This window comes from Rhipicephalus sanguineus, chromosome 7 (genome assembly GCF_013339695.2).
Source record: "Rhipicephalus sanguineus isolate Rsan-2018 chromosome 7, BIME_Rsan_1.4, whole genome shotgun sequence".
Classification (NCBI taxonomy): Eukaryota; Metazoa; Arthropoda; class Arachnida; order Ixodida; family Ixodidae; genus Rhipicephalus; species Rhipicephalus sanguineus.
Genome location: NC_051182.1, coordinates 126179335 through 126196011, shown reverse-complemented (window position 1 = coordinate 126196011; position 16677 = coordinate 126179335). Strand labels below are relative to the sequence as shown.

The window sequence follows — 16677 nt, the reverse complement described above, 5'->3', positions numbered from 1 at the left end:
AGGCATTGAGGGACAAGCACTATTGTGGTTGATTTACATGCGTGTTTTCTTGCTGCATTATGTGCCATCTCTAAAATAGTAAGTAAACGTGTTCTACTTGAGCTTGGCTTATTTAGTTTCGAACCGGAATGAACAGAAAATGGCTAAAGGTTTCGGACTGCAAAAGGTTAATAATGCTACCACACAAAATGTCTACATTTACAAGCCTTTTGTGATGCATCTTAGTCCCTTATCAGACGTGAAGTTTTGCACGGAGTTTGCTCTATATCTACACCATTTGAACATCACACGCAAACCTTTACGGAGCTCAAAATTTAACTGCAGTTTGGTCTTAAAGTGTCCAGTACCAAAAGCAATGTCGATCTTGGCGTCCGGAAACGGCACAGCAAAGAGCAGGTGTTCTCTCGTCTCGGGGTCCCACGTCAGAGCAGCAGCCAGTGTCTCCTTCTCCAAGTCGGCCATAAGGAATGCCCGCCGCTCGCCGTCGAGGCTTCCCAAGAAGTCAAGGATCTTGCGCCGTAGTGCCTCAAGCTCGGTTTCTTGGAGCTGGGGCAGGGAAACACAATTATGCGAATGACGAAGAAGGCCATCTCTGCACTGCCAGTAATATTAGAGAGTTTCAGTGTAGAGGAAAGCAGCGAGCGCAGGGACCGAGTGTTAGTGCAAGCATTGTGTGTGCCACACTGCGCATGCGTGGAACCTAAGAGAGCTTTAGTGCCGGGGCCCCAAAGCGGCTTGCATACGTAAGCCCCTGTGTTGTCCTCCATGGGTGCGGCTGGGAGTACAAACAAATGCAACAGCGTGTGTACATAAGCGAATTGGGGTCCCCAGCACTAAAACTCTCTACAAATATAGCTGGAGCTCTTTGAACATACACTGTTGTCGCAATTTAGCGTTCAATGCTAATGCATGCAAAGGGCGCCATACACTGTAGAACTTATGGGAAGTTGGGGAAGTTGGTAGCTTATCACAGTAAAGTAATCGGATGTTGCACTCGTTCTTTTTCGCACACACCCACATAAGTTGTGTTATGAAGTGGCCTTGAGTAAATGCAGATGCGTGCATGTATGTGAAAGAGTGAGTGCAAATTTGTGCCTACATAGTTGCTAAATGTATGCCACATGTAGGACAACAATGGTGGCGCCTGTTGAATTGCTTGCTTGGTTTGGATGTATCGTATCATCAGCTTGCACTATTAACTCATTCTTCCAGCATTAAAGCTCGTATTTCCTATAGATTTGAGTAATGATGCTTCCCTTGCCGTGCACTGGTGACAAAATGGCTACATTTTCGAGACATGCTCTCGATTAGCAGTGCGGAAGGCTTAACGAAAGAGTCTGCTCATATTTGGCACAGCCACGTTGAGATGGCACTACCGCCTGTATCTAATTTTTCATTCATTTGCCCATTTCAAAATTTCATGACCATGAATTTGGCTTGTTGGTACTACTATGTGTCTTCACATTTACATGGAGCCGTATGCTTGTGTTAATGTTTTACTCCCTTCCACTACACTAAAAACTAGACTGCACCACACAGTGCATCCTGTCTTAGTGTTAGTGTTGAGATGAATGTCAGTGTAAGTGTCTTATGGTATATTAACCTCTCTATTTACCCAGATAATTTCCATTCCAACTTGCCTTACAATTCTTAAGTGCATGTGAAACGTGCATTGTCCTGTGTGCTAACCATGGTTGTGACATACACACTCTTTAGGTCAGGACACTCACAAGACACGTTTGACCAAATAAAGTAACAACGCCGTGCGCTTGTCGGTCTGGTACAGGCAGCGGATATCTATTGGCGGGACGATGCAACATGCAGAAAAAAAGGCATTGCCGTAGCAACCGGCGCTTTGCGGGAGATCTGAATTTCCTAGTCAGTGAACGTGGCTATGGCGCGCTAGCAACTAAAGCTGGAAACGTATGCAGCATTATTTTGCAAGTGAAGCAAGCGAAAAACGCAACGTGTGGTGAATGCCGGCATTGCAGCTGACCCTGTCTGTTGCTATAGCAACGGTACGTAAAACATTTTCTGTCTTCAAGTTGCGTCGTACCACCGATAGATATCCACTGCCGTCATCAGACCAACGGATGTACACCGTTGTTACTTTATGTGGCCGAACGCGCCTTGCAAGCAACGCGAGAAGTGTCGCCAGCCAAACAGTATATAACAACGTGCCGCCAGTACAGGTGGGTTAAGGGTGTGGCAAACGATGGAAGCTTGATCTCAAGCTGAACAGAGACAAATAATGATTAAAGTCGTAATTTCGACTAAAAATATGTTTTTGGGAGGCATAACATATTCGCAAGCTACTTTCTTGAACAGATCATTGAGCCCTTAAAAAGACGCGGGAAGTGGGGCATCCAACAAACTATAAGCTTGAAGAAATGAGAAACACCTGAGAGGGTGGTTGACATGAGCTGACTGCTTGTCGTCCTTCAGTCCCTTATTCCACCAATGCAAACACAAATCACACTTCTTGCATTCTCTATATCATTTTTTTTTCTTCTTGACAATCGACTTGTCGCAGCAAATCCATGATGTTCCGAAAAAGGCAACGGTGCCATAAGGTGATCTATTTTTTCGCTTTTCTATTTCCGCAACACAGCGCTACCTGTGGAATGGGCAGGCTGAGTGCATTCAAATACAAATGCGGCAAAAAAAAAAAAAGTTAACGACCAGTGCAACAAGAGCCGGTGCTTCAACAGCCAATCACCAGTAAAAACAAAGAAGCAAAACAAAACGAAATAACGAAAGCACGAAAAGCCAGCAACCATGAAAGATAGATGAGTAAAAGAATGTTTAGCTAGGATGTTAAGCCTACATTTCGGCCAAGATTCACGCGCTGCAGAAAAGCGCGCGAAACGCGGCAGCGGCGCGCTTTTTAAAATTTTTTTTAGGCCTAGCTCTTGCACGAATCGGCGAGCGCGGCCGTTGCACCTCCGATCGCAGGCCGATCGAACGTATCACCGAACGTATCGGCTGCGTCGTTGCTTTAAAAGCTCTTGTGACTACGTCAATTGTTGGCCTTGTCTACCGCGCCATTTGCCTTTCGAGGTGATGCTCCGGATGATTCATCAGCTGATACTTGGTGGTTCGTCGGGAGAGGGTCCGCGCGCGCGCTGCTGGATGTTGGATCAGCCGAGCGATGTAAGTTGATCGCGTTGGGGGGCGGCGCAAACTATATATACCTCCGAAAAACGCTATCCACCCTCCGCATTCGCGTGTAGTGTCACACGGCTGCCAGGCGTGCCACACACAAAACAGATAACCGCGATAACCGTGAAGTTAAACCGCAACCGCTGAATATCAACACGTGTGCCACCGAAGGCGCGCGGAGGCCGCCGCGTCCTCGCCCACCTTATAAATAACAACGTAGTCCCTAGAAGCATTTTTCTAGGGACCGTAGGTTGACGATATAGGCACAGCGCTCCCTCGTAATCGATCGCATATCGATCGATTCGCCGCGTGGCCGCACCAGTACGTCGGAGCTATTGGCGGTAAATTTGAAATAGTTTGGGACCGCGGGCGATAGCCAAGCCACTTTTTCGCGAAATGCAGCGAGACGCCGTCAAGCAGTAAGCGGCATTACTAATTACTTTCCCACATGACTTCGTACTTTCTACATACAGACTCCTCGTACTTTCCACATACAGACTCCAGCGAAATATGTACTTCGAAGAAGCGGCCGTCCCATCTACCCTGGCGCTTTCCCGCCCAAGAGATCCCACCAGTAAACATCATCATCCCCACTACCACGCACGATTGGCGTAGTGCATGCGGTCACGTGACAATGAAAAAAAAATTTATACGTGGCGTAGTTTGCGCCAACATATGCGCTAAACATCAACTGACTTTATTTCGGCAAAAAAAAACAAAAAAACAAAGGGAACCATGACGGGATGCGAAGCAGCATTGGGGGTGCACACCAAGTTTCTGTTTACGTTCACTCGGCGTTTCCGTTAGTGTGTGCGGTTTGTATTTAGTGTTTGTGTTATCATTACGTAGCGAGCCCTGCGCTGCTGCTGCTCCGCGACGATCTCGATCTCGGCAGAGGTTGGAGTGCTGCTGCAACTGGCGCCGACGTTGACGTTACAACTAATCTGAACGGGAGCGAAGCGAGAATGACGGAAGCCGACCGAGCGCAAGCGCTTATATGAAATGGGGAAGGGAGAGGAGAAAGTGGGTTTACAGGCTGCAGCGCGGGGGGAAGGAGAGGAGAGAAGGCGACCGAACGCCTGCGTAAAGGAGGAGAGTGCGCGGCTGCAGCGCGGGGAGGGAGAGGAGAGAAGGCGACCGAACACCTGCGTAAAGGAGGAGAGTGGGAGAGAAAGTAGGCGCATGCGCAGTGGAGCGCGGACGCCACCGGATCAAGCTCGCTCATAAGATGCTTCGCATCTATACGCTACACTTGCTATTGAACAAATATAAATAGAAGTATCGCTAATACACTCCGTGCCGTTGTTCTTAATATGACAGGCTTCCAGTAACTCTCTTCCCAAGCTTTCAGCAGTTTCAGCACTTCTGCCCAGGATCTCAAAGGGGCCATGACACCCAATTTTTGCTCATAATCTGTGTTACGTGTGCTAATCCTTGAGCGTACAAATATGCTGGCAAAATTTCAGCACATTTGGTCGAGCACTTAATTTATAATGAATATTTTTATAACCACGCGAGCGGCCCGAGAGTCTGACAACACTGGCGCACTCGCCAGCCGTGACGTAACAAGCCGCTTGCTTTGCGAGCGTCTGTATTCCTGCCAACGATTTTGTTTCGTGGTCAGCTGCTCGTACAATGAAGCTATTTCAGCTTTCTCATTGAAAATTGAACAATTTGCAGTGGCTGAAGTTTTCGTAGCAGACGACGGCTCCGTTCCATGAAGCACATGACGTCACACACGCCATGGCAAAATGGCGGTCGCCGGCAGAGGGCGGGGTTCATAGCCGGCAACTTCTAGCGCTCATTTTGCAATGAAATATTCTTTTACAGTCCTTTTTTCATATATGTACAGGCACAATAGACCGTAGGTCGGCAAAAAATTTGAAGCTCACTCAGACTCACGCATGGAATATATTTTGCACTTAGGGATCACCCGGACTCAGACTCACCAAAAGTTTCCTCAGCCGGACTCACTCGGACTCAGACTCACGACTTGATTTGAGTCTGAGTGAGTCTGAGGGAGTTGGCTCATGAGTGCGTTAGCGTACAATTAGATTTTTTGATCAGGATGTCAAAGCACTTAAACGTGAATATCTCGCATAATCGGTACTCTACGATACTCTTTTTGAACTCATACCTTCACATACGTGTTATCAATAATTGCAAGCTAGTAAGGACATTTTTATTGAAAGATGTGACTCACACGAGATATTTTTATCAAGAACTTCCCTTGAAAAATTTTGCGTGGGGGGAGGGGGTCAAGGCACACAGCTGATCAATAAATATTGAGCTGGCGTATGAACGCTAGTGTGTTGAGGTATCTGTGAGTAGAAGTGGGTGTCAATGTGAGCTACCATAAGGCAGATAGTAACGCTGAAGTTCAGTAGCTATCACCATTGGTCGGCAAAAAGATTTGGAGCTCACTCAGACTCACCAAACATTTTCTCAACCGGACTCACTCGGACTCAGACTCACTAAAATTTGTCTCAATCGAACTCACTCAGACTCAAGCTCACCAAAATATTACTCACTCAGACTCAGACTCATGGCTCGATCTGAGTCTGAGTGAGTTCGCCGACCTATGCAATAGACCCTCTACTTCTATTTTTCACTAAAAACTGCAATATGGTGGGTGACCGTGTCATGGCGCCTTTAATCTCGCAAAGCCGCAGTGCACATGTGTTGATGTTCAGCATGGTGAAGTCAGTTGATGCTTAGCGCTCACCCTTTGCACTGTGTCCTTCTTTTCTTCTCAGGATTTCTTTACTTTCCACTTTTGCGCTAAAAAATGTCGTATGCAATGACACAATCTGTAACTACCGCATGTCTCAGACAGTCCCCGTAAATTAAATTGGGAAAGCTAGAATTCAATGATGTGTTTCTCCGAGGCCGCATCGAAAGCGTAAATGTTGACTCTCGTTACTTAATTTCTATTCAGTGCTTTCTGAACAACGCTTACACGAGACCTGGAGGCCCCTCGCGTTCTTCAGCTGGCGCGGCTGTTTGTTCTCTTTCCGACAACGCACGGAGCAGACAGTACGCTTCACTGCAAGGCGTAGAATTTTTCACCCCAATGAGTATGCTTCACATCATTACAAGACTGTCCTGTAGTGAAGCTTATTAAATCAAAATTATAATTGCGGAACACTTGTAAATTCCCTGCAGCCTGTACCATGCATATTTTGAGAAATGTACCTAATTTTTTTCTTCCATGACATTGTAATTCCCTTAATATTCAATTCCCTATTTGACAGTATCAGCCAAATGAGTGCCGCTTCATCGCAATGAATCTTTCCAGTGACGCATGAAATGATCGAGGGGCAAGTTAGGAGAAGCGCAACTGCAGGGGCACAGCGTTCGGTGTAACGAATGCAGAGGTGAACAGAATTTCAATGTGCGCAAAGTATAGTGGCTTATTTTGAAGGTAATATTTTCCTTAACCTCCTTCCACCTGTGTTTTATAAAGAGGTAGAATGTCCGATTCCTGCCCAAAAATATGGGCCGATTCTGAAGGGAGTGAAATATGACGGAGCGTTTTACTAAGTGCCGTCACTTTCCCCACCGTATGGTTCAAGTGAACCTAGTGTTTTTAAGTGAAGCTTTTATAACTCACAGATTTAGGTTTCATACATGAAAAAAACCAGCGCTGGCGAGCATACAGTAATGCGGCCCTCAATAGTCTGCTGGTTACACGCGCATTTGTATGTGCCGTTGTCGGCGATCAGCCGTTTCTGATATGGCAATCTGATCTTTTATCAAAGTTATTTGTCATTTCACGCTGCCATGCTTCATTGTTGCCTGAATATGAGCGCACGGCCATCGTCGTTGCCTGTACGGACTGAAATGTTCCGCTACTAAGCATGTGAATGAAGGCCCTATTCCTGGCATGGAGGAAGGAAACAGTAAGGAGGGAGCATTGCATAACTGCACAATGCTATTGAAAGAAAGAAAAGTAGTACGTCAGGCAGGCACATGCCAAGGTTCACTTGCCGCCACTTTCTCAATAAGGCAAGGGCCCTTGAATTTTTGTAGATGTCTGACATTTGTCCAATGACACCATAACCGCAAGTGGCAGCTGTTACGGTTTCGAGAGCAGCTGAAGTTCAGGCTGTTGAACATAGTTGGTGGTTAGAGTTTTTTGTGACATGGGTAATTTTTCCTGGAGACATAGCCAAAGAATGCTACGCATTTATAAGGATCGAAATATTGCACTTGCCAGGATGTAACCATGGTGATTATCTGAATATTGTACGCAAATGCTCACAAAGACAGCTTTGCTCAGAGCATGGACCATCCTATTCTTTGGCATCACTTAGAGCAGCTGATGTGTAACATACACAATATGCTGCAGAGGCTATGGGTCTGTCTCATAGCATACTCACCATAAATGGAACCATTCACAGTTATTAGGCACACACAAAGAGATTTGTTGCCTTCATGTGTTTGGAAAAATAACAGTACTACAGTGGACTGAACTGAAGGGACCAGGAAAATGTGTTTCGTTTAACAGGAGTTCCGTTGACTGAGAGATGAACAGGGGTGCAGAATGAATTCACGTACGAAACCAATCGTATTACAGTCAGTTGTTCCATTTAAGCAGCAGTTCCGTTTAAGAGATTTCTGTTTACTGAGAGTCTACTGTATTTGGAAATTCAGGAAGATAAACCATAATAAACAAAGCTACAGAGAATGTTCAGGGCCACAATCCCGGAAATTACACAAATACACGAGCTACCCATCATTCTCAGAGTAGCTAAAAAGTTACCATGCCAGATTTTCTTTTCTGTATATATAGTAGCTTTAGCAGAAAACTACGATCCCAGCTTCTTGACGCTATGTAAGTCACACAATGACAGACCTTCGCTGTAATAAAATTGCTTATCGCTTTGTTAAGAGTATTAAAAAACAAAATTATCTTTAACAAAAGTCCACAAGAGAAATAGCAGAGTCACACCGATATATATACCTACACCAATGCAAACAATAGAATGATTTACCCCTTTCAAAGCACATGCCTTCAATCCTGGCCATGTTAACATGACAAGTTCTTGCTGCTATCCTATTACAGTCCTTTAGTTCAACTCAACATTGGAGGCAGTGCAGACGAGAATGGCCAGTACAGGAGCCTTTTTTTTTTCCATGGAGTTTTAGGGGAAGTTGGAGGGTATTTACGAATTCCCACTGTCGAATCTTTTCGTTCTCGCCTTCTTGTGTTTCAATCTTGAAGGCCAAACGAGGCTGTCATGATGCAAACACAACATCCACATAACCATAACAGCCCTTCAACAAGCTGACGATGACTACAGTTGAACCATGTTTATAATGAAGTTGCACATGACATGAAGATTGCGTCATTAAAAACAAGTCGTCCTAAACTTATGTATGTGTTACATGGTACTCAAACCTTGATATTGACACGCCCGTTTCTTGTTTTATTTTGATGTATTCGGGTTTGACCAGCAAGGACGGTTATCAACGCTTGATGCTGACCGCACCGCAGTGTTTGAGAAGCTTCGCGATTGTAGTAGATCGTTTGGTTAAGATTGCGCGCAGGACGCAAATAGTCTAGATTATTCCAGAGCTAGTGCGACCACCAGTGATAAGACTGGAAAGTTCTAAAAGACGGCGCGTCCCAGCCATGAGCAGTTTTTATCGAACGCTGACGCTCTGTTCGCCGCTATCAGAGTACAGTGTGTATTGCTGTAGTTTTCCATTTCCCGGCCACAAGTTCGGCCAAATAAAAAGTTTCATCTTGGACACGCCGACTGCTTCCTTCGTCGATGTCACGACCACGTGACAATATAACGAACACGGATACAACGAATTATCGGTTATCATGAAGTAAATGAAGAATAGCCTTGGTAATACAGTCGAACCCGTTTATAACGAACTCGAAAGTGCCGCGAAAACTGGTCGTTATATCAGTAGTTCGTTGTAAATGGACTCACCCTCAAAAACATGCATTTAGCGACCAAGCCGCTTTTTTTTTCTGCGCATTTTTATTGAAAAGTGCTAACAACTCCTCCGGTGAGAAGTTAGGCCTTTTCGCGTTGTGAAGCGAGGCCCGCTGCGTGCACGATTGAATTAAACCGCCTTTGCAGTGAAGCGACAACGTTTCATTGAACCGCGGTACCGCTACGTGGAGCCGATCATCCCTGGCTAGTTGCGTGCAGCGCATCGCCTACTCGGCTCACGCCATCACTGCCGGGCCGCTTGCATTTGTGCGCTCTTTGTGCCCGTTTCACTTCGGAGCGTGCACGGGTGCGACGAGCGGCCTGTTCGTTCAACGTGGCGAAGACAAACATTTTGGAAGCAACGCGCACTCTACATCTCCGCGATGCTCTGACGGCCCTGCACGACAGGCGCGGCGCGCTTGGGTTGCCGCCTAATAAAACACGCTGTATACGCTCGCTGTAAGTGCATCAACGTTTCTCGGTGCCTGTGTCGCTCAACACCAGCGAGCTAGTTTCGTTTACACGAAGCGACGTGCACTTTATCTCGCACGGCGCGGCGGAAGCGAACTTTCGAACGGCAATGGCATCGCGCGCTCGTACTGCTTGTACCGCCGTCACCCCGAACAGTTTACGCCACACGTGCAGCCGAGCCGATAGCTGCAGATGACTGTGATAAGGCTGTCGGCGATAAATCATAATGGCACGTTCATCGCCGGCCGCCACATCGCCTTCGCTCTCTTCTGATGCTTGTCCGTGAAGGAATCGCCGCAATCGCGCGGAAGTCGTAATCATTGATCGGCCGGTCTCTGCCATTACCGAAAAGATGAGACATTTTGCGGCACATTGTGACGTCGACGCAGTGAACATTTAAGCGCCGAAAAGTTGTCGCCGTCATCGCTTATTGCATTTTATGGATTCTTGCGTTCCAAGGCATAGGTTCATGGTAGGCGGTCGTAGCTGCAGAGAACGGCGCCAGGAAAGGTTGCCGTGCGAAAGCTGACTGCAAGGCTTCATGCTGCCTACTGTTTCTTTTTCTTTTTTTTCTATCCCCACTGCCATTCTGCCACTGAAGCAACGACCGGAAAGCGAGCGACCTCGCTCGTAGCGTCCGAAAGCAGCGCGTGCGGTGCTCGCCGATCTCGGGTATCTTCGTCACGAGTAAACTGGACCGGGGTACGCGCGAGCGCGCGCCTCTCACGCTTTAGAAGGCATGCTTTAACTTTTTTTCGCTTCGTATACGCCATATTTTTACCGTGACCGTGTCTGAAGTGTTCGTTGTAAAAGTAGGAGGGTCTGAAAAATGTTCGCTATATGTGGACGCAGTTTCAATGGGTAGCATAGGAAAATCGTAAGTGCACCGAAATATGGTCGTTATAACCGATAGATCGTTATATCTGGGATCGTTATAAGTGGGTTCGACTGTAGACAGAGTGGCTCGAATATACGCTTATAACGAATTTTCGGATATAGCGTTGTTATTTCGTGTCAAATCCAACTTTGTTACAGTCAAATCTCGTTACAACGAACACCACATTAACGAACATTTCAAATTAACGAACTTTTAAGAAATCCCGTGCCGACTGCTTATAGTTTCAATGTAAAAATATTTCACTACTACGAACTTCAGAATAACGAACATTTCAGAATAACGATCGTTATTTGATTCCCGTGTAATCTTAATAACACCTCAGTACTACGAACTTATATCCCGAAATGCGAGGATTCTTAGATTTCAGTATATCGGTCATGGCAGTAGGAGCTGTAAGGTAGCAGACGACGCAGCGCGAAGAGCGGGCGCCCTCCCGCTAAAACCTGAGATGGCACGGGAGGAGAAAGACGCGGCCGGAGAATTTTTTTTTTTTCCCTTCGTTAGGCCTACCTTCGTTGCGGAGGCGACAACGCATCAGGTTTTGTAAAGGCCCAACCGCATGCATAGCACGCGACTACGCGACTTTCGAGCGAAGGCGAGTGCGACAAACGGGCTCCGTCGCGCTGCTCGATTGAAAACTATTGCGCGCACGCAGGCAAATTACGAAAAAGAATTACAGAGTAGATGAATGACAACATGCCAAATTTATTATTGTCTTGTTTGAGATAAAGATGCCATAAAAGCGTTTCGGGACTTCCTTTTTTCGCAATCTTATGTTTAACCGCGGCAGTAGTATCTGTTGGGAAGCGTACGCTGCCTACGCTACGTCGCACTTTGCAAACTGCGTTATGTTGAGGTTAGTCCACGAGGCGCATCTCGACAACGTTTCCTCTTGCTGTCATAGAACGTTTAAGAAAAGCCGCAGCGCCTCACATCGTTGCTTCGCAGGGAGAAGGGCTACCTCACACGACGACGATGTTGACATTGCAGCAAGCTACCAACAATGCAGCAAGCTACCACCGAAACATCAAAACGAACCGTCGATCATAAATAACGACAAAATACGGCCGCTGCCTCGCTCTCCGCGTGAGATGGGGCTGTAAATAAGGTAGTCTATAACTTGCATTCCTTGAAGTACGCGCCGATTGGAAGCATCACGAGCAAATTGCAACCGAAGCAAGGGTCAGAGATGCTGCCATGTTGTTGGATATCGTCATGCTCACTTCCAGGCGACAAGCGATGTTTTCTGGCTTTCCAGAAACCTGGGATGCTATCGCGGAACGATTCTATTTCAGATTCCAATGCCTTTCGTGCTTTTCGCGCTTGGCCAGTGGTCAGAACGACGGTCCGTCCGCGTTATCAGCGCGATCAGCCAACCGTGTGGGATCGGAAATAGCATCGTTTCGCGATTGCACCCCTGCGACAAGCGACGGCGATGGATGGCCCTCCGCGACAGCAAATCCTGTCGGCCGTCGCTCAAAACTCGCGTGCATGCAGTTGGGCCTTAAAGGATTGCAGCGATGACATGGACGACGATGTCACGGTAGCACCCGAAGATCGCGACGAGTCCGTGTCGGCGACAGATGCGTTGGACTACTTGAGGAAACTCCGCATATTCATAGAAAAAAGCGGAACAGCGACCGAAGCGGCGGATAAAAATGCGGACGGTCTAGAATCGTTCGTGACGCAGAGTTTGTGCTGCACCCGTCAAAAAAACGATCACGGACTATTTCAAATAAACGTGCCTTGTCTGACGTTCACGTGTGCATTGTTGTGAGAAACGAGTTCAAGGACGTACCGTTGCAAAGGTAGGACGTTTGCGTTACTGAAATTCTATTGTTATGGTAAATTTTTGGGCTTTCACTATAACGACCTTTCAGAATAACGAACATTTTTCCGCGGTCCCCTGAAGTTCGTTATACCGAGATTTCACTGTATAATGAAGTTTAAGTCTATACTCAAGACTATTTCTAATTTACTTCTTTATATACAATAATTCATTAGATCAATGTTATAATTTCCTATATCAATGTTTGTTATACACACTATTTCGTTGTATCCCGGTTCGTTACACAGGGGTGCAACAGCTGAAATAGGATTTGGAGCGATTTTTGGAGCAGCAAAATGTTGCTTTTGGAGCACAAAAATCCAAATTTGGAGCAGTATAACAAAGAAGGCTTACTTTTAGAAAAGAAAACAAAAATACGTAAAAACCATTCAACATCAGCTAATTCGTGCACAGTGCACGTGAACACTGCCATTTCAATAAAAGCAGTGTGTTGAGTCACCCCACAGTGCGAACAATGACTGAGTCCACACTAGCATTTGCAGGACCTGTCAAAATATTCGATAGGCACTGGAAATGCTAATGTGGACCTGCGAACCTGTATATTTGGGAGATTCGTAAAGCAGGAGCAAGTGGGGGTGGCGAAAAAAGAAAACTGGCATACGCTTTTGTCTATTATTTCTCAAGGCCACAGAAACGCCATACACAGCAGCTCCAAATGATTGCCAATAATTTTTTTAGACGTCAGCGATAATACAAGTACTCGTAATTACACAGCACGTGCACAAATGAGTAATTAAGGAACAAAGCATGCTGTGTCCTTGACAGCTAGTACTAATAGCCCCTTCCAAATCTCAGTATGCTTTTCCGCAGGACACCAGTGTACTGCAGCAAAAGTGGCTTAAAAAGCGTTCTGCACGCATAAAACAACCAAACATGCAATTTGAGAACAACTGTCCTTTTCTATTGCGATAGCAACTATATGGACACTTTCGACGAGTTTTTGCTGTCATCTCCCGCATAAAGTCCAAATTGATAACATATCCCTGTGCATAGTATGTTCTACCGTGGGTAAAAGCGTGCGAGTGCGTGTGACGAACGCGGCTGAAGCAGATATCAAACGAGCCAGCCCACCTCCGTCACTCGGAGGGCACATGCGATAACACCACTCCGCTTGGGAAGCCTGCCATCGAAGCATAGAGGAAACGCCCCGCCCGTCTTGAACGAGTATGAAAACACGCGAGAGGCGAGGGAGGGGGGGGTGTCTGTCGCTCAAGCAGCAACTTTTGAACTTTTAAGGGCGCGATCGCGATCGCTGGCGCACGCGCTATCTCGGCAGCCATCAGCGGGTGGCTCGTATTTCCTGCTACGTGCTGCGCTCTCAATGCGAAGACACTGTGCAGAAAGAGCGTCTTTCCCTTGAAACGCTGTATTCTCTCACACCAACGTTTTGCAGAGTTACGCAAGATTGGATACAAAAGACTTTGCTGCCAGCCTCACTTTGTGCAGCATTACCATTTGTTTCTATCGCATCCATTGCTTCGTCCTTCCGGTGAAACTGACTTTTTCTTTTGCGGGGGGTTAGGGTCTGTGCGTCTGTATTGGATGACGATGCCCACACTGCAGATGACCAACGCGGCTTCTCGCTCAAATTTGCGCAACTGAGAAAATTTTAAGCTGGCCGGGCATTTTGGCGCAGCGTGGTGCAATTTTAACAAATTTCACGGTTTTGGCTCAGCTTGGCGCAAAAATAAAGAATTGTATCAAATTGGCGCAATTGGCGCAGCTGTTGCATCCCTGGTTACATCAAAGTTCAGCTGTACTACCAACGTTCTTTGTGGCAGAAGCGTAGCATAGTGAAACAAGTCATGAAATCAATCTGTTGCTGAACTGTACCTTTTCCTGCTCTCTTTTCTTCTTGAACAGCATCTTCAATGGGATCTTGTGCGTAGCCCGAGGCCTAGGAAGCTTTATGTCCGCAGACGGGTCTGTGAACAACCCTGCACAACATTCAGGAAGATGCTTTTACTTTCGACTATTTTGTTTCAAGAGCTTTAAGCGAAATGCAGAAAAAAACTTGCAAGACGTTCAAGAGGACGCATTTGCTTGAAGACAGATTTGATTTCTCTCTTCAAGTACTAGACAGAAAGTGCATAAGCCCATCGTATGGGCAACCTCTAAACCATAGCTATGCTTAAAATAAAAACAAACCAGCAGCACAGTAGTCCCCCCCCCCCCCCCCCAAAAGAAACGTCCTGCGATGGTTTGCCATGACAATCTCCTATCTGTTAGACTGTAACAGCTGAGAGACAATTTATAAAACTACATACCTTGTTATTTAAATAAAATTATTATTTCGATGTTTTACTATATCCAGACTAACAGCACAAACATAAAGCCTGTAAGTTTTTGCTTCCACTATTAGCCTAAATAGGAGACTGCAGCTAGCCACATCAAACTTGGGAGCGTAGGTGAAGAAAGCTTTGCTTTAAAAAAGAAAACACAGGGCACTTGCCTGATCGTGTGCCAAGCGAGAGGTAAGGGCACAGCCCTGGCAGGACCTTCCGGAGGCAATCATCCGCCATATCTGCTGGAAGCTGCTTTTCCCATCGCTGCAGTGTGTCCAGCGTGGACTTGGCCAGTGGAAGGAAACTCAGACCCTGTTGCAAGGCCATCTAGAGGGAAAATGTCACACACTGTTTCTTGAACAACTGGGTAAAACTTGTAGAAGCAAACGCGGGATTAAGTGGCAGTTATTTATGGAAAGTACGTTAACTCTCGATAATTCAAACAAATCTTAAATTTTCGGTCGGCCCACTATGTTTTCAATGTATTTCAAAGCCACTTAATTCAAACTGCTCCACTGCATGAGTTCGATTAATTCAAACGTTGTGCTTGTCCATGCCTGAAAATATCCGCTGCCTCAGTTGCTTGAAGCTGTACATTTGCACTTTTATGTTATTAGCAGTGACCAATAAAGCTGACTGCCTTTGTACAAAGCGGTCAAACTAGCCAAGCCATGCACATTAACAATCACATGCTGACTGAGGAAGAAAAAAATAAAAAGAATTCACAGCATATCCACGGGTGAATGATGAAGAGCTTGGGCAAAGCTCCTGAAGCAATCATGGTTACACCGTGAAATCTTCAGTCGTTTCGCCCAGCAGTAATCAAAGCGATAGCCCAGTACATCACCAAAGACGTGACAAACACTGTATATATATTTATACAAGAAATTTTACTATACGTAAGTGGTAGCTAGACGTGGCTTCCGTTCCCCCTTCATTATAACGGCTTTATGGTCGGTGAAGTGATGGATCGGTGATGGGTTGTAGTGGGATGTTTGCAAAGACGAAGTAGTGGGCAATTTGCAAAGGTGGCTTCCGTTCCCCTTTCATTATAACGGCTTTATGGTCGGTGAAGTAATGGATCGGTGATGGATCGTATTGGGATGTTTGCAAAGACGAAGTAGTGGGCAGTTTGCAAAGAATCGGTGATGGGTCGTAGTGGGATGTTTGCAAAGACGAAGTAGTAGGCAGTTTGCAAAGGTGGCTTCCGTTCCCCCTTCGTTATAACGGCTTTATGGTCGGTGAAGTAATGGATCGGTGATGGATCATAGTGGGATGTTTGCAAAGACGAAGTAGTGGGCAGTTTGCAAAGGATCGGTGATGGGAGATACTGCCGGTTACGCCTGACGCTGGACGTGTGACAAGGTTAGACTAAGAGGAGCTTCGCCCCTAAAAACCAAGACTGTCTGGCCTTGATCTATCGCATGCCGAACGTTTCTTAAAGTCACTTTCGCCGCAGTACACTGATCTTATGCGGGAAAACGTCTCACGAATGGGAAGGGGCTACCAGACGGGACAGAACACATTTCTAAAATGCTTTCTTGGGTGCGTTGGTTTATTCAAGAATAGATTTGAGCGCAAACAGACAAGACACAAGAAATCGTGTAGTCATCTTCTCTTCTTGTGTCTCGTCCGTTTGTGCTCAAATCTATTCCAGGACACTTTTCATCTCTCAATTGTGCATGCGTTGTGCATTAACGAGTACCAGTATGACCGCTGACATCCGAGAACATTACTGGCAATTATGCAGAGCTGTCTATGATGTTGCTGCAAGCCTGAGAAACAATAAACGTCAGAATGCTAGCTCGTAAGTTTCCCCGTGATATATTTACAAGAACTTCTGTTAATTCAAACAAAATCCTGGAGTACCCTCGAGTTTCACTTATTGAGAGCCTACTGCAAACGAGGTCGTAGCATTGAAAAGACAGCGACAAGAAAGGCAAGGGGACACGTGTGCATCCTGCTGTCTTTCTTGTCGTTGTCACTTCAACACAATGACCTCCAGCGCTTGAACGAACTAACTAGCCCAAAAATACGTACTCCTGGATTTGACTACGT

At 46.1% G+C, this 16677-nt stretch overlaps 1 protein-coding gene across 1 annotated transcript in view; it reads right to left on the bottom strand.

Moving 5' to 3' along the window:
* Nucleotides 1-16677, bottom strand: part of LOC119398985 (DNA-dependent protein kinase catalytic subunit) — a 223364-nt gene that overhangs the window by 175377 nt on the left and 31310 nt on the right. The window contains 3 exon segments of the mRNA XM_049417869.1: nucleotides 348-546; nucleotides 14168-14271; nucleotides 14787-14946. Coding sequence (XP_049273826.1) covers nucleotides 348-546; nucleotides 14168-14271; nucleotides 14787-14946 — 463 coding nt within the window.